At 70.1% G+C, this 23,211-nt stretch overlaps 4 protein-coding genes across 4 annotated transcripts in view; all 4 read right to left on the minus strand.

The window, feature by feature from the left end:
• KMT2D (lysine methyltransferase 2D) overlaps nucleotides 1-7,153 on the minus strand; it is a 28,069-nt gene extending 20,916 nt beyond the window's left edge. The window contains exons 1-18 of the mRNA XM_088520678.1: nucleotides 7,058-7,153; nucleotides 6,291-6,339; nucleotides 4,815-4,899; nucleotides 4,613-4,739; nucleotides 4,317-4,534; nucleotides 4,140-4,246; nucleotides 3,893-4,055; nucleotides 3,622-3,787; nucleotides 3,435-3,549; nucleotides 3,178-3,335; nucleotides 2,924-3,047; nucleotides 2,586-2,728; nucleotides 2,347-2,480; nucleotides 2,008-2,148; nucleotides 1,088-1,929; nucleotides 764-877; nucleotides 257-367; nucleotides 81-185 (exon numbers count right to left, since the gene is read on the minus strand). Coding sequence (XP_088376804.1) covers nucleotides 81-185; nucleotides 257-367; nucleotides 764-877; nucleotides 1,088-1,929; nucleotides 2,008-2,148; nucleotides 2,347-2,480; nucleotides 2,586-2,728; nucleotides 2,924-3,047; nucleotides 3,178-3,335; nucleotides 3,435-3,549; nucleotides 3,622-3,787; nucleotides 3,893-4,055; nucleotides 4,140-4,246; nucleotides 4,317-4,534; nucleotides 4,613-4,739; nucleotides 4,815-4,863 — 2,817 coding nt within the window. The 5' untranslated portion in view covers nucleotides 4,864-4,899; nucleotides 6,291-6,339; nucleotides 7,058-7,153. The remainder of the gene's footprint in view (nucleotides 1-80; nucleotides 186-256; nucleotides 368-763; nucleotides 878-1,087; nucleotides 1,930-2,007; nucleotides 2,149-2,346; nucleotides 2,481-2,585; nucleotides 2,729-2,923; nucleotides 3,048-3,177; nucleotides 3,336-3,434; nucleotides 3,550-3,621; nucleotides 3,788-3,892; nucleotides 4,056-4,139; nucleotides 4,247-4,316; nucleotides 4,535-4,612; nucleotides 4,740-4,814; nucleotides 4,900-6,290; nucleotides 6,340-7,057) is intronic.
• A 2,102-nt stretch (nucleotides 7,154-9,255) lies between these two features.
• On the minus strand, nucleotides 9,256-11,311 carry RHEBL1 (RHEB like 1). Its single transcript, XM_088520708.1, has 8 exons — nucleotides 11,260-11,311; nucleotides 10,564-10,635; nucleotides 10,035-10,102; nucleotides 9,880-9,962; nucleotides 9,736-9,792; nucleotides 9,611-9,658; nucleotides 9,420-9,504; nucleotides 9,256-9,345 (listed from the first exon to the last, which is right to left on the minus strand). Exons 1-8 carry the CDS (start codon nucleotides 11,309-11,311, stop codon nucleotides 9,256-9,258), a joined length of 555 nt encoding a protein of 184 aa, XP_088376834.1.
• A 1,127-nt stretch (nucleotides 11,312-12,438) lies between these two features.
• On the minus strand, nucleotides 12,439-16,071 carry DHH (desert hedgehog signaling molecule). Its single transcript, XM_088520687.1, has 3 exons — nucleotides 15,739-16,071; nucleotides 13,760-14,021; nucleotides 12,439-13,119 (listed from the first exon to the last, which is right to left on the minus strand). The coding sequence occupies exons 1-3, from the start codon at nucleotides 16,048-16,050 to the stop codon at nucleotides 12,452-12,454; spliced, it is 1,242 nt and encodes a 413-aa protein (XP_088376813.1). The 5' UTR covers nucleotides 16,051-16,071; the 3' UTR covers nucleotides 12,439-12,451.
• Nucleotides 16,072-18,376: 2,305 nt separating this feature from the next.
• On the minus strand, nucleotides 18,377-23,020 carry LMBR1L (limb development membrane protein 1 like). Its single transcript, XM_088520682.1, has 17 exons — nucleotides 22,921-23,020; nucleotides 21,475-21,559; nucleotides 21,068-21,104; nucleotides 20,841-20,980; nucleotides 20,665-20,768; nucleotides 20,463-20,589; nucleotides 20,322-20,390; nucleotides 20,019-20,083; nucleotides 19,833-19,908; nucleotides 19,671-19,754; nucleotides 19,458-19,534; nucleotides 19,297-19,374; nucleotides 19,143-19,216; nucleotides 18,959-19,049; nucleotides 18,783-18,849; nucleotides 18,530-18,691; nucleotides 18,377-18,447 (listed from the first exon to the last, which is right to left on the minus strand). Exons 1-17 carry the CDS (start codon nucleotides 22,990-22,992, stop codon nucleotides 18,389-18,391), a joined length of 1,467 nt encoding a protein of 488 aa, XP_088376808.1. The 5' UTR covers nucleotides 22,993-23,020; the 3' UTR covers nucleotides 18,377-18,388.
• Nucleotides 23,021-23,211: the final 191 nt, after the last annotated feature.

Raw genomic sequence — 23,211 nt, forward strand, 5'->3', positions numbered from 1 at the left:
CATAAGGCCACACGCCGGGACACACCACGGCCACGCAGCAGGACACGGCCTGGCCACGCGTCCGCCCCAGCGCCCCTCACCTTGCTGTTGACGCAGTAGGGGTGGTAGCACTGGGAGCACTGGGAACAGGCCAGGAGATGCCCCTCGGCGCCGCGTCCGAAGCTGCCGCACACCACGCACATGTCCTGCCGGGAGAGTGGTGTGAGCAGCACCGGCGGCAGCGGCCAGCGCAGCCGGCCCGGCCCGGCCCACTCACCTGCATGAGCACAAACTTGTCGGTGTTGGAGAAGAGCACGACCGTGTTCTGCATGGTGTCGTCGTCGTCCTCGTCCTCCTCCTTGCTGGGCGAACTCTCCACGTCGGCGAGCTGCGGGAAGAGCAGGACGGGCGCTCAGCGCCAGCTCAGCCACGGGGGGCACCGGCCCCAGCCTGATGCCAACCCGGGGGGCAGCGGACCCCAAAGCCCCCCTGCAATCGCAGGCACTGGCTGGCACCAGCCCCATGGAGAGCACGAGACACCCCCGCCCTGACCTGGTCCAACCGGTGTCCCCAGAACGCTGCTGCCCTCCAGGGTCCCCTGCCCGTCCCCATGGCACCCAGGGGCTCCCGAGCTGTTCCAAGGGATGGGGACGGATGCTGGGGAAAGGAGATGGGATGGATGCCGGGAAAAGGGGACGGGAAGATGCTCGGCTCTCGGCCCTGCCACTAGCAGCTCGGGGACCCCCCGGCCCCCTCCCCGCCGCCGCCCCCAGCCCAGCCTTACTGCTAGGGTGTCAACGGACGAGGTGGTCGACTTCAGGCGCGCACGGCCCCGGCCCCGGCCCCCGTGGGACCCACCTCGGGGGCGCCTCCGCCCGGGGAAGCTGCTGCTGCGACCCTAGGGCCAAGGGGGAGAGGGGGGTTACGGCCGCCCGCACGGACCCCCCGCCGCGCATCCCGCCTGGGGCCAAGGGCTGGGAATTGGGGAGGGACGGAGAAGGGGGGGGGGCCCAGTCCCCATCCCACCCGCTGCCCTCTATGTGGGGGAACCCCAGGGATCTCCCCCTGCGAGGAGGAGGGGGCCGGCGGGACCCCCCCAGCGCGGTACCTGTTTGACGCGGGAGCGCCCCGGGGAGCTGCGGCGCCGACTCTTGTCCCCGTCGCCCTTGGGCGCCGCCGGCTCAAAGGGCAGCGAGTCGTCGGTCTCGGCGCTGAGCGGCAACGAGGCGCCGTCCTCCTTGGGCGGGCTGCCCTCGGCGGGGGCCAGCTCGGGGCACGGCGACCCCCCGGCCTCGGCATCCGGCGAGCCCAGCGGCGCCTCTGAGCCCGGGAAGCTGCTGCTGGTGTCGCCCTGGCTCAGGTTGGAGAGCTCGTGCAGGATGTCGGGCCGGGGCCGCAGGGCGGGCGGCTCGGGGCCCCCGTCGTCCCCGCACGGCGGCGGCGGCGGCAGCTTGGCGCCCCCGGCGCACACGTCCATGGGCGTCCCGGGACGCGGCTCCTCCGGCTCCAGCGGCTCGGGGGAGTCTTTGGGGTCCCCGCCGGGCCGGCCTTCCTCCAGCCCGTCCTCCTCGCTCAGCGGCGGGGAGCTGCCGCTGGTGCCCTCGCGCTCCAGCCTCGGCGCCTCTTCCTCCTCCTCCTCCTCGGGCAAAGCCGGGAAGGGCCCCAGCTCCGGGGCCGGGCTCGGGCAGGGGGCGTCCATGGGGGGGCTGCCAGGGGACCCCCCCTCGCCGCCCGTCTCCATCTCCTCGTCCTCGGGGGCCGGAGCAGGGGCCGGAGCGCAGGCGGGGGAGCCCAGGGGGGGCGGCGGGGAGCCGGGCGGCTCCGTGTCCATGGCGGTGCCGGGGCTGCCGGGGGGCTCCGGCAGGACCGGGCCGGGCGCGTCGGGCACCTCGTCCTCGGCGGCACCAGGTGAGGGGGGCGGGGGGCGGGCGGGCGAGACGGCACGGAGATCTGGGGACACACGGAGGGACGGTGACGACGCGGCCCCACGGAGCCCCCCCGTCACCCCCGCCTGTCCCCCAGACCCACCTGGAGGCGCCGGGGGCGGCAGGGCCACCTCGGGGGGCAGCAGCGGCTCCAGCTCCATGGCCTCCTCGGGGGGCAGCTCGGGGGGCACCTCGGGGGCCAGGGCGGGCGCCTCCTCCGCCACGTCCACCTCGGGGAGGAGACCTGCGGGACGGGGCGGCACGTGAGGGGGGACAGGAAGGACACGAGCATCACAGGACCCCCTGCCACCAGCCGGGGGACACCGAGGCACAGGGACCCCCCCACCATGGAACACCCACGCGCACAACCAGGGTCACAGCAGGCGGAGAGGACCCTGGTGTCCTGGGATGGGGAAAGGGGGACACAGAGGCTCCCGCTTACCCGGTGGCTTGGAGTCCTCCTCAGGGGGTGGCTCAGGGTCCTCCACAGGGGCCAGTTCCATGGGGGACAGTTCAATGGGGGGCAGCTCATCCGGGGGGGGGTCATCAGGGGGCATCTCATCGAGGAGGGGTTCTTCACGGGGCGGCTCCTCAGGGAGGGGTTCGTTGTGGGGTGTCTCGTCGAGGGGCGGCTTTTCCGGAGGTGGCTCTTCCCGGGGTGGCTCCTCGCAGGGCGCCCCGCCATCGCCTGGGGGTGCTTCGTCCCCATCTGGGGGTGCCTCGTGCTCGTCCGGGGGTGTCTTGGTGTCACGGGGGGGCACCTCGCCACTGTCCAAGGGTGCTCCGTCACCGCTCGAGGGTGTCCCACCGCCATCCACAGGTGCCTCGCCACCGCCTGAGGGTGCCTCAACAGCATCCAAGGGGGCCTCAACAGCATCCGAGGGTGTCACCACAGTATCCGAGGGGGCCTCAACAGCACCCGAGGGTGTCACCACAGCATCCGAGGGGGCCTCAACAGCATCTGCTGATGCCACAACAGCACCCGCGGGTGTCTCAACAGCATCCATAGGTGTCTCAACAGTGTCCGGGAGGGTCTCGGCAGGCTCCCCGCTGGACTGTGGCTCCTCGCTGGGCCCTGCGGGCTCAGCCTCGGGCATGGGCACGTCCACGTGTGCCGGCTCATTGCGCTCAGGGGACACCGACCTGCACGGAGGAGCCAGGTGAGGATGGCAGGTCCCTTCCTTGGCACCGCGCAACCCCCTCACACCAAACGCAAAGGCAGGGACACCCCCTGCCCCGCGCCGTCCCAGCCGGTTCTCCCATTCCCACTCACGCCAGGTCCGTGGGAACCCCCTGGGCGCCGGTGCCCTGGTCCACAGGGGCGTCCTCGCTGCAGCGCTGCTCCTGGCACCCCGGATCGGTCTGGGAGCACCGGGAGCCGGGCTCCAGCCCGGCCGGGCGCTGGCCGTCCTCGGAGCAAACCCGGCAGTTCTGGGGAGAGGACACAAATATGTCGCAAAAGTGGAACGGGGACCAGCCTGGCCGTGGGGGCAGCTGACGGGGGTCCCCGCAGGACATCCCCGGACCCACCTTGCACTTCCAAGAGCCCGCGGGGAGGCTCTCGATGGCCGGCTCCATGCAGAACGTGTGGTAGCCCTTGTCGCAGGCCTCGCACACCAGCATCATGGAGTCCTCGCCGGGCTGCCTGCGGGGCAGGGGGGGACCGTGAGCGACGGGCCGCGACCCCTGTCCCCCCTGCGCCGCGCGGGCTCCTCACCTGCAGGTCTGGCACACTTTGCACTCGGGGCACTGCCAGCCCGCGCGCTTGCGGGGCGCCAGCGCGATGTCGAGGCAGGCGCCGTGGTAGTGCTGCCCGCAGCTGGTGCAGAAGAGCAGATCCTGCAGGTCGCCCGGCCCGTCGCACACCACGCACCGCACGTCCCCTGCGCGCGGGACAGCAGCGGCGTCAGCAATGTCACCGGCCCCTCGTCCCCCAGCCTGCTGCCACCGCGGCCGGGCTCCCCGGCGCTGGCCAAGCCGGTACCCACCCGCCTGCACCGCCTCGGCCACGTGCTCCGGGCACAGGAGCCGCAGGGTCTTCATGGACTGGAAGCAGCCGCTGGCAGCGGCGCAGGGGAAGTGGTAGAGTCGGGGACAGCCCTCCGCGCGGCACGGGATGGTGGCCCCCATCCTCTGACAGTATTCACATTTCTGAAAGCAGCAAGAGCATGGCATGGTCACCAAGGGAGCGACGGATGGACCAAGGGCCCCGCGAGGGTCCCGGTTTGGACTGACCTGTGAGATCCCTGAGAAAACGGCTCTGTCCACGCGGGCCAGCCCGGCGGCACCCGGCAGTGCGCCCACGGACCAGGCGGCACAGCAGCGGTGCACCCAGCAGTGTCCTGCAGGGAGGTGGCATCAGGAGGGGTCTGCAGCGTGGGGACCCCCCTCACACCGGGCGGCTGGGCTCACCTGTTGGCTCAAAGAGCTGTGCCGGAACCACCGGCTCCACGAAGCCGACGGGGGCCGGGTCATCCGGCGGCGGCGGTGGCTCACGGGGGGTCTCGGTGGGCTCGGGTGCCACCGGCCACGGGGTCCAGTCGGGTGGAGGGTCGAAGCGCTGCAGCTCCCGCTGCCCGTGCAGGCTCCAGGCCCCACAGTTGCAGAGGGCGCAGCGGCGGGCCGGGGCGCTGCGGCACATAGGGATGTTAGCAGGGGACACGGAGTGGCACCTGGTCCCCCCCGTGCCCTGGTGTCCCTGCCCTCACCTGCCAGCCTGCGGAGGCTCCTGGGTGCCCGTGTGCTCTGGCTCCGGCGCCACTGAGGCTCCTTCAGGCGGTTTCAGGGGGTCTCCCTCCGCACCACCCGCCTCCTCCGAGGATGCGGCGCCGTCGGCTGCTGGGACAAGCGGCTGTCGCACCCCTGGGGACAGAACCCCCAGGGGTGCCCAGCCGAGCACTCCACGCTCACCTGGCGCCTCCGAGTCCTTGTCCTCACTGGGTGGCTTCTGTTCGTCCATTCTGCCTCCTGCCGTTCCCTCCAGAGAGGCCCACGGCTGCAAGGGCACGAGCACCGTGAGCGCCCGGTGTCCACCCAGCCACGCGCCACTTACGGCTCCGCAGGGGTCCGCGAGACCCCGGCGCCGGTGCCCTGATCAGGGTGGGCATCACAAGCCTGCTGGGGCTCACTGCGCCCCACAGCCACCACGTGGGATGCACCGAAGCCCCTCCGTGCCCCAGCCTCGCAACCGTTACAGACACAACGGGATACAGTCACTGAGGATGCTCGGGCAAGCAGGGAAGTGGGAATTGGAACCCAAGGGGTTTCCAGGCCCTGAAGCCCATGGGTATCTCCAGACCCTGCAGCAAAGCCGGGGCAAATGGAAATCCAGAACCAGGCCCTCATGTCCCCACCATAAGCAGCCAGATGCAGCCTCTGACCTCTCCAGCCTCAGTTTCCCCAGGGCCAGCGCTCAGCTGGCCCAGCCTCTACGGTGCCCGGGGTCCCCTGCAGCCAGGGCCGCACAGCGACACCCCTGCCCAACCACGTTCCTTCCTGAGCACCGAGATTTGGAAGCGACACTGAAACCACAGTTACAGATTAAGAGGTGCCTGGGGAGAAGCGGCTGGGCAGGAGGGGTCCTTGCTCCACCCCTCCCAGCTCTGCCCCTTGCCCTCGTGATCCCTCCTGGCTCCGTATCCAACACTTGGCCCAAAAACATGGCCTGGCACCAACAGGGGGGAAAGCAAGGCCCAAGGGCTGCAAATTCGGGGCGGGGGGAGGGGGGGGGCAGCATTTCTAAACGTGTCCCCAATGTCACACCGAGCCCGGCACAGACCCGGGGCGGGAGGACAGGACCGGCCTTGGTTCCCGGGATGCGGGAGCCGCACGGGGCCGTGCCAGGCAGGACGTGGGGGGCAGAACACGGCTCTCGGCGCTGTCACCACCGCTGCGGGGCGGCCACCGCCGCAAAGCCGCCCCATGCACTCCCGGCGGCACCGAACGGCCCTTGGGCGATCTGGGGGGGCGATCGCGGAGGTGCCCGCGGGGTCTTAGGGTGCCCGGCAGGTACCCCCGGGCCGCGGGAGGCGGCTCGCGGCGCTCAACAGGTAGCGGGAGGGCAGCGACGGGAGGGGACGGGCCCGGGGCCCCCGCGCAAATCTCCGTAATCCAGCGCGGATTAGAGCCGGGCGCCGCGGCCGGGCCTACGGGCCGCGGAGCCGGGGACGGCCCCACGTCACCGCCGCGGAGGGGACGGGGGACACACACACACACAGAGCGACACCGAGGCCGCGGGCCGCCCCCCCTCCCGCCCGGAGCCCGCGGCCGCCGCCGCCCCGTGCCCAGCGAGGCCCGCGCGAACCCCCCGCCGCGGAGCGAAGCCGCCGAGGCCCGGGTGCCCCCCCGGGCTCCGCCGCGGCCTAGCGCGGTCCCGTTGGCTCCTACCTGCGCTCACAGGGCGGCCCGGCGGCCCTCAGCCCGCGAAGTCCATGGGCTGCGGGCGGCGGCGGACATGGCCGGGAAAACAACACGGAGAGGCGTTGGCGGCCGCGCCGGGGGGCGCCGGGCCGCGCCGCGAGCCCCGACGGCGGGGCCGGCCCGCCCGGGAGCCGCCCGGGAGCCGCCGAGGCCCGCGCCGGGCCCCGCCGCCGGGGAAGGGGGAAGCGCCGCACAAAGGGGGCCCGGGGCCGCGCTCGGCTCGACGGTGGCCGCCGGAGGAAGAGGAGGAGGAGGAAGAGGAGGAGGCCGCGCTCGCCGCCGCCGCCGCCCCGCGCGCACGCGAGCCCGGGGCGGAGCGCGGCCGGGCCCGGCTCGGCTCGGCACGCGGCTGGCGGGGCCGGCGCGGGGGACGCAGGCGGCGGCCCCGCTCCGGGAGGCGGCGGCGGCGACGGGCCCGGAGCGAGCGCGGAGACTTTTCCCTTCCGGGGGGGGTGAGGGAGGGGAGGGAGGGAAGCGGAAAACGGGGAGGAAAAAAGCGGGCACCGGGGGAGGGGAAGTTTCTCAATGGCCCAGAGCGGCCACACTGTAGCGAGCCGGGCCGGAAGGAAGCGGAGCGGGGCCGGGCCGGGCCGGGCCGGGCGGGCGCCACGCGGGGGGCGCCGGGGCCGCCGCCTGCCCCCGGTCGCCCTTTTCTCTTGTCTCGTCCCCTTCCCTCGTGCGCCCGCGGCCCCCACCGGGCCGGGCGGCGCCGGGGCCCCGGGGCTCGCTCTTACCCCCCCGTTTTCCTTCCCTACAACGAAGGGCTTCAAGAAACTGAACAGAAAGTGTTCCCCGACGCAGCCATTTTCAGAGGAAAGTAGTCCTGCCGGGCCGCCCCCCGCGCCCCCCCTCCCCTTCCTCCTCCTCCTCCTCCTCTCCGGCGAGGGGAAGGCGGGAGCGTGCGGCCCGGCCGCCCCCCGCGCCGCCCCGCCGCGCTCGCCGCCGGGGCCGCCCCGCCGGGGCCGCCGTTGCCGCTGGGGGTCCGGGACCGCGGGCGCGGGGGGAGAGGGCGGCGCGGCCGCACTACTTCGCCTCGGGGGCTCGGGCGGAGGGACACGGCGCGGGGCGGGCGCTGCGGCACGCGGCGGGGGAGGGGGGGGTGACGGTGCGGTCCGCAGCGCACGTTAGCGGCGAGGGATCCCTCCGCCCGCGTTAACCCCGCCGTGGCCGAGCCGGGCGGCGGCGCCCACGTGGGGGCCGCTCCCCCCGCCCCGCTCCGCCCCACCGGGCGCCCGGGGCTGCCGTCGGGCCCGGCCGGAGGGCACCCAGCACGGCCATCTATGGAGCAGGTGCGCGCCGGGCCCGGCCGTGTGTGGGGCCACCTCTGGGCTCTGCCCCGGCAACCGCTGGGGCTGCTCTCGGCTTGGCATAGGACAGGCCAGGGCCACCCCGACCAGCCACGGGCCGGGCAGGGTGCTGAAACCTGGGGCAGGTATTGTGCCCGACCATGGCTCCCCATAGGGCAGAAATTGCCCTTGGCCCTAGGGCAGACATCACGTCCTTGCTGTGGGGCACGCAGCTCATTAGACCCCATCCAGCCATGGGGTGGGATGGTGCCCAGTCCTGGCTGTCAGTGGGGCAGGGTCCGTGCCGTGGGGCAGGCTCTGTACCCAGCTCTGGGGGGGCAAGGTGCCAGGCTACAGGGTGGACATTGTACCCTGTGCCAAGGCCTTGTCTCTCCCCTGCCAGGGAGCCAGGGCCACCAGCCCCTGTGACATGAGCTGGGTATATGGCCCCTCAGCACCCACAGGACCCCAGTTTGCGCTATTGCCCGCAGCACCACATCCTCTGTGTTGCTCCCAGTTGCTTTATTACATCTCTGCTCCATCCCATGAAACCAGCAGCCCTACATAAGGGATAGCACCCAGGTCAGGCCCCAGGCAGGGGATGAGGTACCTGCAGGACTGCACCCACTGCACGGTGGTATTAGGGCCTTGTTGTACCAGGCACCCGCTCTCTGGGGCACTGGGCACAGGGATTAGCAAAGCCTCCATCTGCCAGACAGCCCTGGCTGCCCACAAGACTCCAAAACACCCTGCCAGGCAGGAGCCACAGGGCACAGGGCGAGATGTGGGCCCAGTTGCACTGGCAGAGCCCACAGAGGGGCAGCTCAAAGCCACATGTGGCACCACATGTGCCCTGCTCGAGGCCCATGGATGACAGTCCAACCATAAGAGGGCAGGATGTGACGGTGACATTGGTACCCAAGGGTGCCCCATCCCCCTCTATGCATCCAACATAGCCCAGAGCTCCCAGCAGGGACCCCACTCCAGGGAGCAATGCTCCCCTTTACCCATGGTCCCCAATGTGGGGCAAAGATCTGTCCCCAAGGACCCCTTAAAGATCCCCCCCCAACACCCACCCTGGTCCCCTGCACCCCTTCTCCCCTATGTGCATCTTCGTGTGCCTCTCTGCCACCAACCCAAGTGGGTAATTAGCACTAACGAGCCTGCCAGGGGACTGATGAGCCACACAGGACACCCCAGCACTGGGCACCCAGCACCTGGACGCCCTGTGAGCCCCCCATCACCATGTGCCCCATGCTCCTTCCTTGCAGTAAACAGTCGTGGCCCGGACGGATCGGCCCTCCCGGAACCGCTTCCTGCCCCAGTGCCAGCTGGGCTCCACGGGGGCTTCACCCCTGCACAAAGTGGAATTGTTCGAGCCTGGCGTCCCTGACTCCCACACGCCGCCGCTGCCAGCGCGGTGGCACCAAGCGCCATCCCAGGGACAAGCTGCAGATTCAGTTCCTGCTCGGTGGCTCCGCTGGGAACAGCTCCATGTCCTCACGTGTGGCTGCTCACGGCGAGGACCCCTGTCACCCCTGTGACCACCACCAGCCCCCAATGCCCATGCAGGGGCTGGCACAGGGCCCGGGGGGCTCCTCGCCATGGCCAGGTCTGGGTCAGGAGGTGGATCTGGTGGCATCGGATCACATGAGGCGGCAACGGTGCTCCCGGCTATAGGAGTTGTCCACGCGGTCGATCTCCTCGATGATCTTGGTGAAGATGCCCTGGGTGCCCTGGGGATGAGGGACCGTGAGCCATGGGACCCATGCCAGGCCCAGCCTCCCCTGCCCTGCATCACCAGCCCCACCTGGCTCTCCTTGGCTGAGGACTCAAGGAAAATGGCTCCCCAGGACTCTGCCAGCTTCCTGCCTTCGTCCGTCTTCACCTCCCGGCTGCAGAGACGGCAGAAGGAAGCAGGGGGACAGGCAAGAGGGACCGGGAGGTCCCCAAGCCCAGAGGTGATGGTGGGTGGTCAGGGGACCCAAGAGCCCCTCTTACCTCTGCAGGGATAGGTCTGCCTTGTTGCCCACTAACACCACAGGCATCCTGGAAGGGGCAGGGGGGACAGTGTCAGGGCTGGCACCAGCTGGCACCTCAGAAGGGGTGGGGGGGGACAGGCTTACCTCGTCTTCCCCCGGCTCTCGTACAACTTGTTGTGGAGGGTCTTCACCACCTGGAAGCTGCAGGGAGAAGTTGCGGAGAGGTGGGACGCTTCCAGTGCTGGGTGCCCCCCACCAAGAAGGGCTGGGTCCCGCCACTGCACTCACCTGCGCAGGGATGTCACCGAGTACACCAGCACGTAGCCGTGGATGCCGATGACGAAGGAGTGGGGCAGGATGGTGTACTCGTCCTACGGGGGCGCTTGGTGTTGAAGGAAGCACGGCCATGCCCTGTTCGTCACTGTCCCCCCTCCCACCGTTACCTGCCCGGCCGTGTCCACCAGCTGCAGGTGGAATTCGTCCTTGCCGACCACCACCATCTTGCTGTAGGCTGCAGAGACAGGGGGATTAGCAGGAACCCCCCACCCCAACACTGCGCCCAGTCCATGGCCCCCACATGGCACCTCCCAGGCTGTGATGAGGCAGTGGGAGCTTCTTCGCTACAAGAAGCCCCCCACCCAAACGCACTGCGCTGGAGGGGTGCCTGCACCCCGGACCACCTGCACTGTGCTCAGCCCCTTGAGCCTGGGCAGGATGGGCCCCCTCTGCCCCAGGCAGATCCTTCTCTCACAGCCCCCACCCCAGGGCACCTGGGGGGCGGAGAGGGGTGAGCCCCTCTCAGCCCCCCATTAAGAACAAGCTCCCACCCCTCAGCCAGGTTCCCTCAAGCTCCCAGGGTGACCAATGCTCTCCCCAGGGCTGTACCCCATTCCTCCCCAGCAGCAAGCCAGAGTGAGGACAGGTTTGTCCTTGTCCCACCTGTGGGGAAGGGTGCCCCGGCCTGGCACTTACTGCTCTCCACCGTGGGGTCGTAGCAGTCCAGAAACTTCCCTTCCACAAACTGGTGAGCCAGGGAGGTCTTGCCTGGGGAGGGGCAGGGAGGGTCACACAAACCCGAGCTGAGCAGAGGGTCCCAGCAGCACCCACCGTAAGCAGAGAAGGAGCAGGGTCAAGGAGAGCCCCCACCACATCCCACACTCCTACCCTAGGGGTTCCTTGGGGGGCTCCTGGGAGGGTGCCCAGGCTGAGCACAGCCCCCACTCACAGGCAGGCCCCCCCCTACACCCAGTACTGGGATCCAGGGCAGCCTCCAGGACACCCCTTACCCGTGAGGGTCCCCCTTGCCCAGCCCTCCCCACGCAGGGGGCTGCCGTGCCCTCACAAGCACCGTCCCCTCCATGCGCACCCACCAGGGACCTCCCCATGCACAGCCCCCTGCCCTCGCACACCCCGTGCGGGCTCCCGTCCCCGCACATCCCTCGGGCATCTCCCGTGCACAAACCCCCATCCTCGCACACCTCGCAGGCAAATCCCATGCACAACCCCCTGCCCTCGCACACCCCGCGGGCGAGTCCCGCGCACAACCTCCCGTCCTCGTACATCCCTCGGGCACCTCCCGTATAGAACCCGTCCTCGCACACCCCGCGGGCGCCTCCCGTCGCACAGCCCCTCTCCCGCTGCACGCCGCCGTTGCCCGCCCGCACTCACCCACGGCCCGGTAGCCCAGGAGAACCACTTTGCGGTAGCGCACCAGCGGCATGGCCCAAGGGGCGGGACGGGGCGGCGCGGGCGGGCGCGGCAAGCGCCGCTATAAGAGCGCCCGCCGCGGCGGGCGCGCGGCTGCTGGCGGGGCGGGGGGGGCACTACGCCGGCCGCCCCACGTGACCACAACAGCGCCCGCCCGCCGCTCCCATTGGCCGCGCCGCGGCCAGCGGGGCGGGGCGGAGGGGCTGCGCAGGCGCGTTGCGGCCCGCGTCTCCATTCATGAAAACGGAGGGAACGGGCGCGGCCACGTGGGTGCCCAACACCTGCGGCGGCCACGTGGGGGGCGCCTGGTCCCCCCGGGTCCCCTGGACCCCCTTGTCCCTGCTGCCTACAAGCCCCGCCCCCCCGGCCCCTGCCTCCTGGGGACCCCCATCCCACCGCTTGTGCAGCCTTCCCTTGTGCCCTGGGTGTCCTCCCTCTGCCCAGCCCCCCCCCTCCTGCCAGTCACCTTCCAGCAAGGGCCATAGATCCTCTTTATTTACCCAAACCATTAAATAGTTTCTTTTTTTTTTTAACAGAAATGGTTAAGAGCCCGTCCACACCCACAGCAGAGCTGCCCCACTGCTAGGGCAGCCCCAGGGGGGACATTTATATTACATTTATAAATAGAAAAATAAAACTCTCAAGCAGGGCGGGTTAGCAGTTAGTGCAGGTTAGAGCTGGGCCCGGCACTGGGCACTCCGTCCCTGCCGCGGCGCCCACCCCTTTTCCCTCCCTTCCCCAGCCTGCCGCTGGCACACGGAGCTACGTGGGGACAAGGCAGGTCCTGATGGGGGGCAATGGCCAAGTGCCCTGGGAGCCCTGGCACCGGGCTGGTTCCAGGCAGGATTGAACCCTGGCGCAGGGTCCCAGGGTCCCCAGTGCCCAGGCAGCAAAGCTGTCCCCAGGCGCAGTGGTTAATAAAGCAATAAATACGGAGCGGGGGGAAACGGGTGGCAGTGCTGGGACTGACCCTATGGTCTGGGCAGAGCTGAGCCCCAGGTCCCCAGGCCGCCTGCAAGACCCCGTCCCCAGCCCTCCCCGGGCAGCGCTTGCCTTGGCAATGCTTGGTGCAACTTTGCGGGCAGCCCTGGCCTCTGCGGGGGTCCGCGTTTTCCCCGTGCCCCCCGGCACAGTGCTTGGGACCCTCGGGGCACTAGGCCTGCAGGGCCTCGTGGCCCAGCACGCGCCAGGCCAGGCGGTAGAGGAGGTGCGAGTACCAGTGCATGCCCGCGTCGGGCGCCGTGCTGTTGGCTGCCTCGGCGCGCGCTGGCAGCAGCGAGAGCAGCCGGTGGAAGAGGCGCAGCGGCGCGAAGGCCCGGTGTGCCCAGCAGTGACTCTCAAGCACGGCGTAGCACGACGCCAGCACCCCGTTGACCAGCAGTGTCCCGTGGGAGGTGAGCGGGGCGAAGACGCCCACGCCGTCTTCCCGCGACACCCGCAGCACCCGTGCGGGCTGCAGCCCCTGCCCGCCGGCCCCGTGTGCTAGCACCGCATCACCTGGCCGCACGCGGCTGGCGAAGACGGGCAGGAAGGCGGCCGTGCCGTTGGCAGCACCACGGGCTGCAAACACCAGGTGGGATGGCGTGAGCAGCAGCCGGCGGGCCGGGCTGGTCGTCTCGATGGCCACGAAGGAGGTGCGCTGGGCTAGGTCACGGTCAAGGAAGAGCAGCACCTCGGTTGGCACCAGGCGCCCGCCTGGCTCAGCACCCAGCACCCAGTCGCCCCGGCGCAGGTCGGAGAGGCCGCGGCGCTCGCCACTGCGCAGTGTCACCGTGGCATGGCCTGGGAAGCAGCCGCCCGTCCGGATGGCCAAGGAGTTGTCTGGACAGAAGGAGGAACTGGTGGGAGCCCAGCACCCGCCGGGGGTTGGGAGAACGGGGGTGGGACTCGTCCCTGGCACCCCCCGGGCACCTTCCGCTACCTGCCAGCACAGCGGCTGCTGCGGAGGGGAAGCGATGCGAGCGGAGACGCTTGCGCCAGAGCTCGCGGCGGCACCCAGACAAAGCACGGGCTGCACAGCCCCTTTGTGCTCCCGCTCTGACGCCCTTTGTTCCCTGCTGGCCCTGCGCCACTGCCACCGCCGCTGGGGACACTGGCATTTGGGGGCACTTTCACTTTCTGTTTGTTGCCAGCCCTGTTGCCAGGGGCTCAGTGCAGGGCTCCAATGCACAAGTGCTTATTCTGCTCTGCTGGAGGGGGCACCAGCACCCAGCGGTGCGGGTTGCACAGGATTTCAATGGGGTACCAGGGGCTTTGCCAGTCTGAGAGGCTCCAGGTAGGTGTGGGCATGGGCGAGCAGCAGCTCTGCCGCAACACGGAGTCGGGACACATGGGGAAACCGACACCAGGGATGGAGGAACCTGCAGCCCCGGGTGGTGCTTCAGCCCTCCCAGGGAGGGAGGATCAACCCTCTCCAGCCCATGCAGCAGCCCAGGGCCCTGCTTACCCCGCTGGGCTCTACCTGCTTTCACGGAGACATGCACGTGCGCCTTGGATTCGTAATAGACCCAGTCGAAGCCAGCCTCAACAGCAAGGCGTGCCAGCATGCCGTACTTGTCCCGGTCCCGGTCCGACGTGGTGATATCCAGCGCCCGGCCCTCGTAGTGCAGTGAGTCGTGGAGGTGGTGCCCATCCTCATCCCAGCCCTCCGTCACCCGCAGCTTCACCCCTGGCCACATGTTCATCACAGCGATGGCCAGGGAGTTCACCCGCTCCTTGCAGCGCTGGGGGTGGTGGGGGCAGCATCAGGCCCGTTGCATCGGACCTGGACCTGCCACCCCAGCCACCTAGGACCCTCTGCCAGGGAGACGGTTCAAGTGCAGACAGACAGACAGACAGACACCAAGCACCTGCATGGGGCTTGCAAGGAGCTGGTCCCTGGTGGTTGCTGGCTCGGTGGAGGATCAGGCGGTGCCCCCTCCCCCGGGTCCTCCAGTGGGTGCAGGGCTGATGGTGATGGGGCTGTTCCAGGCCCGTCCCGATGGGGATTAAAAATTAACGTGCCCTGGGGTCCCCATCGCAAGTGCCGCCCCCTCCTGGGCACCCGGGCGGAAAGGGCACGGCCGGTGCCTCCTCCGCGCTGTGACTAGTGAACCAGTGGCTCCCAAGAGAGGCCCGTGGGGCAGAACGCGGGGGGGCACAGCCCCGGAACAGCACAGGGCAGGATGGGGTGGGTGCAGCCGGGCCCCTCCACCCGGCAAAGCGAGTGGGGCCTGGAGAGAAGGGATCCGGGGGGGTGGTCCGGGACTCCCAGGTTTGGGTGATCTGCGAGGGGAGGAGGTGGGTCCCGGGACGACTGGGTCCCTCTCTCCCTCTTTTGCGGCGGGGCTGGCACGGGGGTCCCCTCGCCTCCGGTCCGCAGCCCGGCGGCCCCGACCCCATGTGAGCGGCGGGGCGGGGGCGGCAGGGGCGGGCGCGGGGCGGCCCGGCCCGCGGGGGCAGGAATGCGGCGGCCCGGCTCGGCCCGGCCCCGACAATAGGCGCCTTCGAGCCCGGCGCTGACCTCAGGCCCCGGGAATGCCGCGCCCGGCCACAAAGGGCCCTTTGAGCCGCCCGCAGCCCCGCGCCGGCCTCGCGCCCGCCACTACCGGACCGGGGCAGCGGCCGGGCCCGCCGCAGCATCGCCGGCTCCATGGAGACCGCGGGGCCGCCCCGAGGTGCGCCCCGACGGCTCCGAGCCGCAGCAGGGACCGGGGCACGGGATCCGCCTCGCCCGGGGCTCCCCGGGCACCGCCCGCCTCCCGGAGCCGGGCGCCCCTCCACTACTGAGACCCCTTCCCAAGAGCAGCGCGGGGAGAGCCCAGGCGTCCGGCTCCCGGCGGTGCCGCCGTTTCCCCGTTGGGAGCGGACAGGTGGGAGGAAGGTGCCTCCGGGGCCGCCGGACGTCCCGGGCTCAGGCCTGGGCCCGACCCAGGGGCGCGGCGGGCTCGGGGAGGGGCTGCCCCGCTCCGGCCCCTCGTTCCCTCCGGGCGGACTCTCCTCCGCCCGCCGCGCTCGGCAGAAGGGCCCCGCCGCCCCCGTTAATCCCTAACGGCGGGTTCTTAATGTCTAACTCGGCGCGACCGCCCCGTCGCGGCGGGGGCGGGGCGGGCCGGTCCTGCCGCCTTGCCGAGAGCCGGGGAACGGGAGCGGGGGGGGCAGATCGGCCAGGGGGCGAGGAAGGCACCGAGCGCCCCCGGGGAGGGTCGGTGCATCCCCCGGGCATCCCGGGGCTGTTTGATGCATCTCGGGGAGGCTCGGTGTGTCCCCCCGCCCCGTGCAACCTAAGGAGGTCGATGCGACACGGGCAGGCTCGGTGCATTCCCCGTGCACCCCGGGGAGGCTCGGTACATATCGGGGAGTGTCGGTGCGTCCCGTGGGCGCCCTACGGGAGGTCGGTGCCTTCCCCGCACCCCCCACCGCGGCCTCGCTGCCGGCGGCCCGGCCGGGCGCAGCCCCCACCTCGGTCATGAGCCGGTCGGCGCCCGTGTTCTCCTCGTCCTTGAAGATGATGTCGGGGTTGTAGTTGGGCACCAGCTCCCTGAAGCGCTCCGAGCCCCGCAGCACTTTGCCCTCCGCCTTCCCGCTCGCCCCCAGCGTCTGCTCGGGCACGTTGGGCACGAACTGCTTGTAGAGCAGTGGCGTGAGTTGCCGCCGGCCCAGCCGCCGCCGCCCCACCGGGCCACGGCCCGGGCCGCAGCTCAGTGCCGGCGCGGCCAACAGGCAGGCGGCGAGGGCGAGCAGGGCGAGGGCGAGCGGGCTGCGCCGGGGCATCGTGCAGCCCCGCTCAGGCGCCGGGGCCCCGGGCGGCCGCGGCGGGCATGGCCCCGCTCGGGCGCTTTTAGCGGGTCGCGGTGCCAGGGGCGGGTCGGCGGCGTTTCCTTCTCACACCCACGGTCCCGTCGTCGTCGCGGGAGCCGTGCCTCCCCCCCGGGGCCGCCACCCACTCGGAGCGCAGCGCCCGGTCCCCGACGGCCCCCCGCTCCTGCGCGGCACCGGCGCCGCCTCCCTGTCCCGGCGCTGCCGCTGGCACCGGGAACCTCGCTTATCCTAACGCTGTGCCTCCGGTACCGGGAGCTTCTCCCTCTCCTGCCTTTCGGGACCGCACTCCGGGATCAGGATCTGCCCTTCCCTAACGCTGCCCCTGGCACCAGCAGCACCCGTTGTCCTAACGTCGTGGTTTCGGTACCGGGACCTCTTCCCGGTCCGCGCAGTCCCCAGCAGCGGTCCCCCCGCTCCTGGCACTGCCCCCGTATCTGTCGCCCTCGCTCCTGGCAGTGCCCCGGTCCAGGTACCGCCCCCTCCTGGCACTGTCCCTGTCCCTCCGCTCCTGAAACTGCCCTCGTATCGGTGCTACCCACTCCTGGCACTGCTCCCGATCCTCCCTCGGTCCCGGCCCTGTCCCGGTGCAGGTCCCCTCGCTCCTGGCACTGCCGCGGTGCCAACATCCGCCTCTCCCGGCACTGTCGCAGTGCTGGTCCCCGACTCCCGACACCGTGCCCGTGTGTCCGCTCCTGGCACTGCCGCGGTCCCGGTACCCCCTCGGTGTCGCTCTGCACCGTGCGCTGTCCGGAGCGGCCCCGGGCCGTGACGGGCAGCCCGGACGGGCTGCCCCCACCTGCGGCCGCTCCGGCACTGGGCAGCGCGGGCGGCCGCGACCCGGCTCCGCCTCGCAGCCCGGCCCCGCCGCGGTCACCTCCTCCGGGGCCGCCCCCGCCGGGACGCCCGTGACGGGGGGGCTGCGAGCAGAACCGGGGGGACCCGGACGGCGCGGTGCCCGCCCCTTCCCCCCCCAAAAAAGGGCTCCCAGCACCTTCCCCTCTTGGCCAGCGCTCACTGGAGCCCCCGTGCCCAGGCTCGGCCGGACCCAGCTCCAGTCCCGCTGCAGGTGGGACAACCTCAGCCCTGTCCCCTTGCACCCCAGCGTGGTTCCTGGAGTGCCAGGGCAGGGACAGAGGCTCTGGGCAGGGCCCTGGGACAGCGGTGGGGAGGGAAAGGGGGTCCAGTCCCCCAGCAGCAGCCCCGGTACCGGGCGGAGAGCGCGTGGCGGGGAAATCGTGGGCACCGATGGCCTCATTTCCTGCTATATAAAGCAGCTTCCTGCGCTTCCTGCTCAGCCCCAGCCCGGGGGGAGGCCGAGGGCCCCCCCACCTCTTCCAAGGGGATAGCGGGGCCTGGCGCAGCCCCAGCCGGGGCAGGATGGGTGGGAGGGCCGGTTCCCGGGGCAGCTTCCGCTCCTGCCACCATGAACCCCCGGTGGTGCCGGGGACCAACTTCCCCCCCGCTGGTCCCTCAGCCTGGGAAGAGTCCAGAGAAGCCCCCCAGCACCCACGGGCCCACACCAGGACCCCCCCTCAGCCTGCAGATCAGCCAGGTGGGGGAGAAGGGGGCCACAGCCACCAGCACCCGGGACATGGAGCAGCCCTCACGTTCGGCCCCACTCCCTTCCGGCTGCTCTGGAAAGGGCTGGATGGCCCCAGCCAGGAAGAGGGATAATTACAACCTGTGGGGTGAGGGAAGGGGGAGATGTGGGGGGCCAGGATTGAGCATCCTGGGGAGCAGAATGGGGCCCTGCACCCCCCTCCCATGACTCCACTGCACATGGCTTTGCGCTAAATCCCAGCCTGGCTAATCCACCTGCCACTGCGAGCTCAGCCCCCCCGGACAAAAGACACAGACAAGTAGATTCAAATACTTCTATATATATATTTATAATTAAAAACAAACAAACAAACAACAATGGAGTGTTTATTGCCCCGAACAGGTGAAGTGATAACACAGACCAAACAAACTCATCACACACAGCTGCACAGAAGGACCAGGGCTGGCTCAGGGCCCCAGTCCTCCTGGTGGGGACAGCTCGGGCCCCGAGCCCTCAGGGGGACAACCAGTGTCCCCTGCCCCGCACATGGGGACAGAGCCCCCGCTCGAGCGTCATTGCAAGGCTGGGGGCGCAATTAAAAAATGAACAAACAAAGAAAATGCAAGAGAGCAGGGGCAGGGGGCCTTGCACGAGGTATATGGAGGTGGGGGGGCTGCAGCCAGCGCAGCCCCGGTGTGGCCCAAGCAAGGGGGACGTGGGCACAGAGCCATCCTCAGTGTGTCCCCAGCACTAGCAGCGCTGGCGCAGGGGCCAGGGAGGCGTCACAGGCAGCGGCAGCTTGTGCAGACCTGGGCAGAGGGCAAGGGGTGAATGTCGGGCTGTCCTCGTTGTCCCCTCCCCACCCCTTGTCCTCTCCCCGTGTCCCCTCACCAAAGGCGCGCAGCAGCTCGGCCTGCACGGCCCAGGTGACCTCCCTGGCCAGGCACAGGGCGGCCAGTGCCACGAAGGCCACGTTGTAGAGGAAGACGAGGTAGAAGTTGCCCAGCCAGTTGAAGCGGCCAAAGTGGCCCAGGAGGTCGAAGCGTGTGATGCCTGTGCACGGTGGGGGGGACAGGTCAGGGCGCCCCAGGGTGGGGGGACATCGGCACCCACCCCTGTCCCTATCCCCACGGTGGGGCCTCACCCAGCGTCCGGGAGAAGATGGGCAGGGCCGAGCTGAGCACCAACAAGGAGACACAATTCCCGATGATCTGGGGCGGGGAGGAAGCAGTGTCACCCCGGGGTACCCTGAGCCCTACTGTGAGTGCAGGGAGGGTGACAGCAGCCCCCTCGCTCAGCCTCACCCCCCAAAACGGGCACCTTTGGGAGGGGGGTGTCCTGGCGCCGGGGCAGCAGGCGGGTGAACAGTGGGGAGCTGTAGAAGCCCACGACAGAGCAGAGCATCAGGTAGCTGCGAGGGGGACGTTAAGGAGGGAGAACTGAGGCAGGTTGGAGGGGACGAGACAGGACAGGGCTGGAGACAACACGGGGCCGCCAAGGATACAAGATGAGGACGACTTGCAGGACGGCTCCGAAGCATCCCAGCATGGAGAAGGAGACCTGGCCCAGGGCTGTGGCCTGCGGGCAAGGAGGGGATTGGGGGCGGGCATGGGCAGGGCTGGTGCCCTCAGTGCCCCCCAACCCTCCCCTCCTTGTACCTGCGTGCCCCGGGGCATGGCCGCCTCGTCCAGCAGCAGCTCCAGCACGTGGAAGCAGACGACAAGCACCGAGATGCCCTGGTGGGGGCAGACGAGGGGGTCAGGGTGGCAGCAGGAAGTGGCGAAGGGGACGAGGACACCGGGCCACCCACCACGCTCACCGTGAGCGCCAGGAGGCCCAGCATGGCCAGCGGGTACCCCAGGTTCCTCTGCCAGGGCGACGCTCTGCACCGCAGCTCTGCAGGGCAACGGGCCCGGGTGAGATGGGCCTGGGGGGGGCTGCAAGAGTTACAGCACCCCCCCCCTTCACCCCCTGTCCATAAGGAAGTGCCCAGGGAGGGCCCAGGTGTCCGGGGCAGCTCCCGGGGCCTTACCTAGTGTGCGCCGCTTGCTCCGCAGGGCCAGGAGCTGCTCCCGCAGCAGCGCCACGTCGAGGCTCAGCCAGCAGGATGTCCTCCCTGCAGGGATGGGGACAGCGGCAGGTTTGCAGGGGCCTCGGCTGCTCCCCCCAGCTCCCACCCACAGCGGACACCCACCAGCCAAAATGCGGCGGGACACGGAGGCCTCCTCAAACCTCGTGCAGCTCAGCTGTTCGTCCAGGGCTTCCAGGAGCTACAGGAGGGTCAGGGGCCGTGAGCTGCCGCCCACCCACAGGGATGCCAGGCCCTGCCATTCCGGGCCTGGGGACGCCACGGGGCAGCAGGGCTTGAGGGTCACCTTACCCGGGGCTTCACCAGCAGCTTCCCCATGACGGTGAACATGGTGGAGAGGCCGAAGGGGGTGCACACTGTGATGGGGGGAGATGCTGAGCCGGGGTGCCCGTCCCCAGCACCGTCCCAAGGGATCCAGCCCTGCCAAGACCCCCCCAGGCCCAGAAGCATTTGCAGGGAACAAGCCGCCACCTGCGGTGGCCCCCTTTCCCTCCTGGGTGCTCCTGCGGTGACGCTGCGCCCTGGGGTGACGCTGCGCCCTGGGGACACGGGGTGGCCAGGGTGACCGCGAGGCGCCGAAGCCACGGCACTTACACAGCAGGAGCAGCACGCCGAGCAGCGAGAGGCAGGAGTAGAGGTAGGGCAGGTAGCACTGCCAGAGGGCTGCGGGGAGGCAGGGTGAGCTCACGGGTGCCGAGCGGGCTGCAGAGCCCCTGGCCCTGCGGCAGCACCCACCGTGCAGCGACTCGCGGCTGGCCGCGTCCCGGTCCACCAGGGCCAAGGCCACCCACACCATGCCCAGCACGAGCAGTGTCAGCAGCAGCAGCACCACCGATGTCTCGTACACCCGGGCCATGATGCCCTGCGGGACAGCGGGGTTAGTGGGTGGCAGGGCACAGGCAGGGGGCCGAGCAGGGGGTGGCTGTGGCTGCGCTACCTTCTTGGAGCCTGCAAAGCCCTCCGACTCAGTGAAGAAGTAGGCAAAGGGCATGAGGAAGACGAGGGACAGGTTCGAGAAGAGGAAGACTAAGTTCCAGAGGCCTAGAGGGAGGAGAGGGCGCAGGGTGAGAGCGGGCAGGGCCATGGGGCACCCACTGCCACCCTGGCACCCACCGTGGACGAGAGAGCCGTTGAGCCACTGCATGTAGTAGCTGCGGGGGAAGCAGAGCAGCACCTCGTTGCTGATGATGGAGAAGGGCAGCAGGAGCACGGCGCCCAGCGACACGGCCAGCGTGAAGGTGCACAGAGCCAGCCTGCGCGCAGGACAGCACGGGCTCAGCCACAGCCAGGAGGGGAGGAGGCCGAGTGCCCCCGCGGCTGCGGGATGGGCAGGGACTTACGCGATCCTGTTGACAGCAGCATCCTCATCATCATGAACTGCAGGGCATGGAAAGCAACCCCAGAGGGGAAACAAAACCCGCGTTAGGGCCAGCTGAGCCCAGGTGCCCTGGCCCCTTGGGATCATCCCTTCATGGCCCTCTCCCCATGCGCACTCGGAAGGCACGGGCAGGGCCAGGCCTCTCCTGCGCTGCTGGGGTAGCTGAGGCTCAGGGCTGCCAAACACAGACTTTGGGCTCTGCTCCCCATCCTGCCAGGGAGCTGCCGCGCAGCAACGAGGGCCCCGCAGTGACCGATGCTGCAGCAATGCGACGCAGCCCAGGGCTCCCGTGGGAGGCGGAAACCATGTCTGGTGCCCGGGGACACAAACCCTGGGAGGGAGCAGCACGGGGGTGCAAACAGCTCCTACCTTCAGCAAAGTCCGTGTGCTTTTTGAAGTGGGTTATGACAAAGTGGCAGAGGAGGTAGAGGCTGACGAAGAGCAGGGTGCAGATCTGCAGGGCAGAGGGACTGGTGAGCCAGGACCCGCAGCTGCGGTGCCCGGCGCTCCCAGCCACGCACCATCTCCACACTACTTTTTTCCCCACTCCTGTCCTGGGTTATTTGCTCCCTGCAGCCCTGTCTGCACAGGGACGGCTGCCCTGCTCCCACTCACCCACTGGGTGCTCTCAGAGGCCGGTGCTGCAGCCCCGCACCAGCAGCTGCTCCCTGCTCTGCATGTCCCAGCGCTGCCCTGGCCCCCGCACGCTGCCGCCGGCAGAGCCATGGGAACAACCTTGAGCTGGGCACCAAGGCTGCCCCAGCGTCCCAGCTGCAGGCGTCACCAGAGGAACACGGTGACCTTTCCTCCCTCCGCACACGCAGACAGTGACGGAGAAAGATCCAAACCCGCTGCCTTGGCACAGAACCGCCACGGCACCTCCCTGCCCAGGGGACCCAAGGCAGGGTGGGATGCAGCTCGTGGGCACCCTGGGGTGGCAGCCTGGCCGGCGGGTGCTCCCCAGCCAACATAGCGCTTATGCAACAGCGGGGCTGGAGGATGAGGCAGCAGGAAACAACGTGGCCAGGGAGGCTGAAAGGTCACGCGAGCTCCACGCTGGCGATGCCGACCCAGGGTGGCCCCAGGAGGGATACGGCTGCTGGGACAGAGCCGGGCGCAGCTCCTGGCTGAGGTGCCAGGCTCTGGCCGCTGGTCCTCCCAGTGGGCACCAAAGTGGGCTGCTGAGCTCATGGCTGGGCCACCTTACCCTGCCCATTGCTGCCCTCTGAGCCATCCCATGGCACAACCTGTCCCCAAGTGCTACATCCAGGGATGATCTCAATGATAGGGTTAGGGACCAGGATGCCTGGGCCCTCAGCATCTCTGGGCTCTGCTGCATTAGGTGCCCAGGCTGCCAGCGGAGGGTAGAGCAGCAAGGGCAGCTGCGTGCCCCACTGTGCCCAGGGGACACCAGGTCTAGGCCCTTGGCAAGGCCCTTCCAGCTGCCAAGGGCATGAAGGGGCTGACATGGACTCTGCTTCTATAGCCACCCAGGGTCCTCTCACCGGGGGTACCAGGACACCCCCTCCCCGCGCAGCAGGAGGGCTCGGGGTGGCCAAAGGGGCCCCCGGGGGCCCTGCTCCAACCCCTCACCAGTTTGCCTGCTCACCACCCATCGGAGCCAGCCCGCGGACAGCGCTATCGGCGAGGCGCAGCCCAGCCTGGGCACCTGCAGCTGCGATAAGGGGGACACAGCAGGGCCCAGCAGCGGCGCAGGCGAGTCCCGCTGTCCCCGCTCCAACCCCTCACCGCTGCCTCGGGCCCCGCTGTCCCCGCCCGGCGCCCCTCACCGCCGCCTCGCGCCCCGCCGCTCACCAGGCTCTCGCGGACTCGCTCGTGGAAGAGCTGCTCCCGCACGGCCAGCGCGTCGTGCTCCGCAGGGCCCATGCTGCGGCCAGCATGGCTGGGCGGGCGGCGGCGGCTGGGGGGCGCCGGGCCGAACCGGGCCGGTGCTTGGGGGAGAGCCGAGCCGAGCCGAGCCGAGCCGAGCGCCCCCGGCCCCGGCCCCGCCCGCCCGGCGCTCGCTACAATGTATCGGCTCCGCTTCCCGCCCTTAAAAGGGCCACGCGCCCCCGGGGCCGGCCCCGCCCCGCCCCGCCGCGCCGC

The sequence above is a fragment of the Tinamus guttatus genome, unplaced genomic scaffold, assembly GCF_059628265.1.
Source record: "Tinamus guttatus ecotype Peru unplaced genomic scaffold, ASM5962826v1 Tinamus_guttatus_pri_ptg000096l, whole genome shotgun sequence".
Taxonomy (NCBI): Eukaryota; Metazoa; Chordata; class Aves; order Tinamiformes; family Tinamidae; genus Tinamus; species Tinamus guttatus.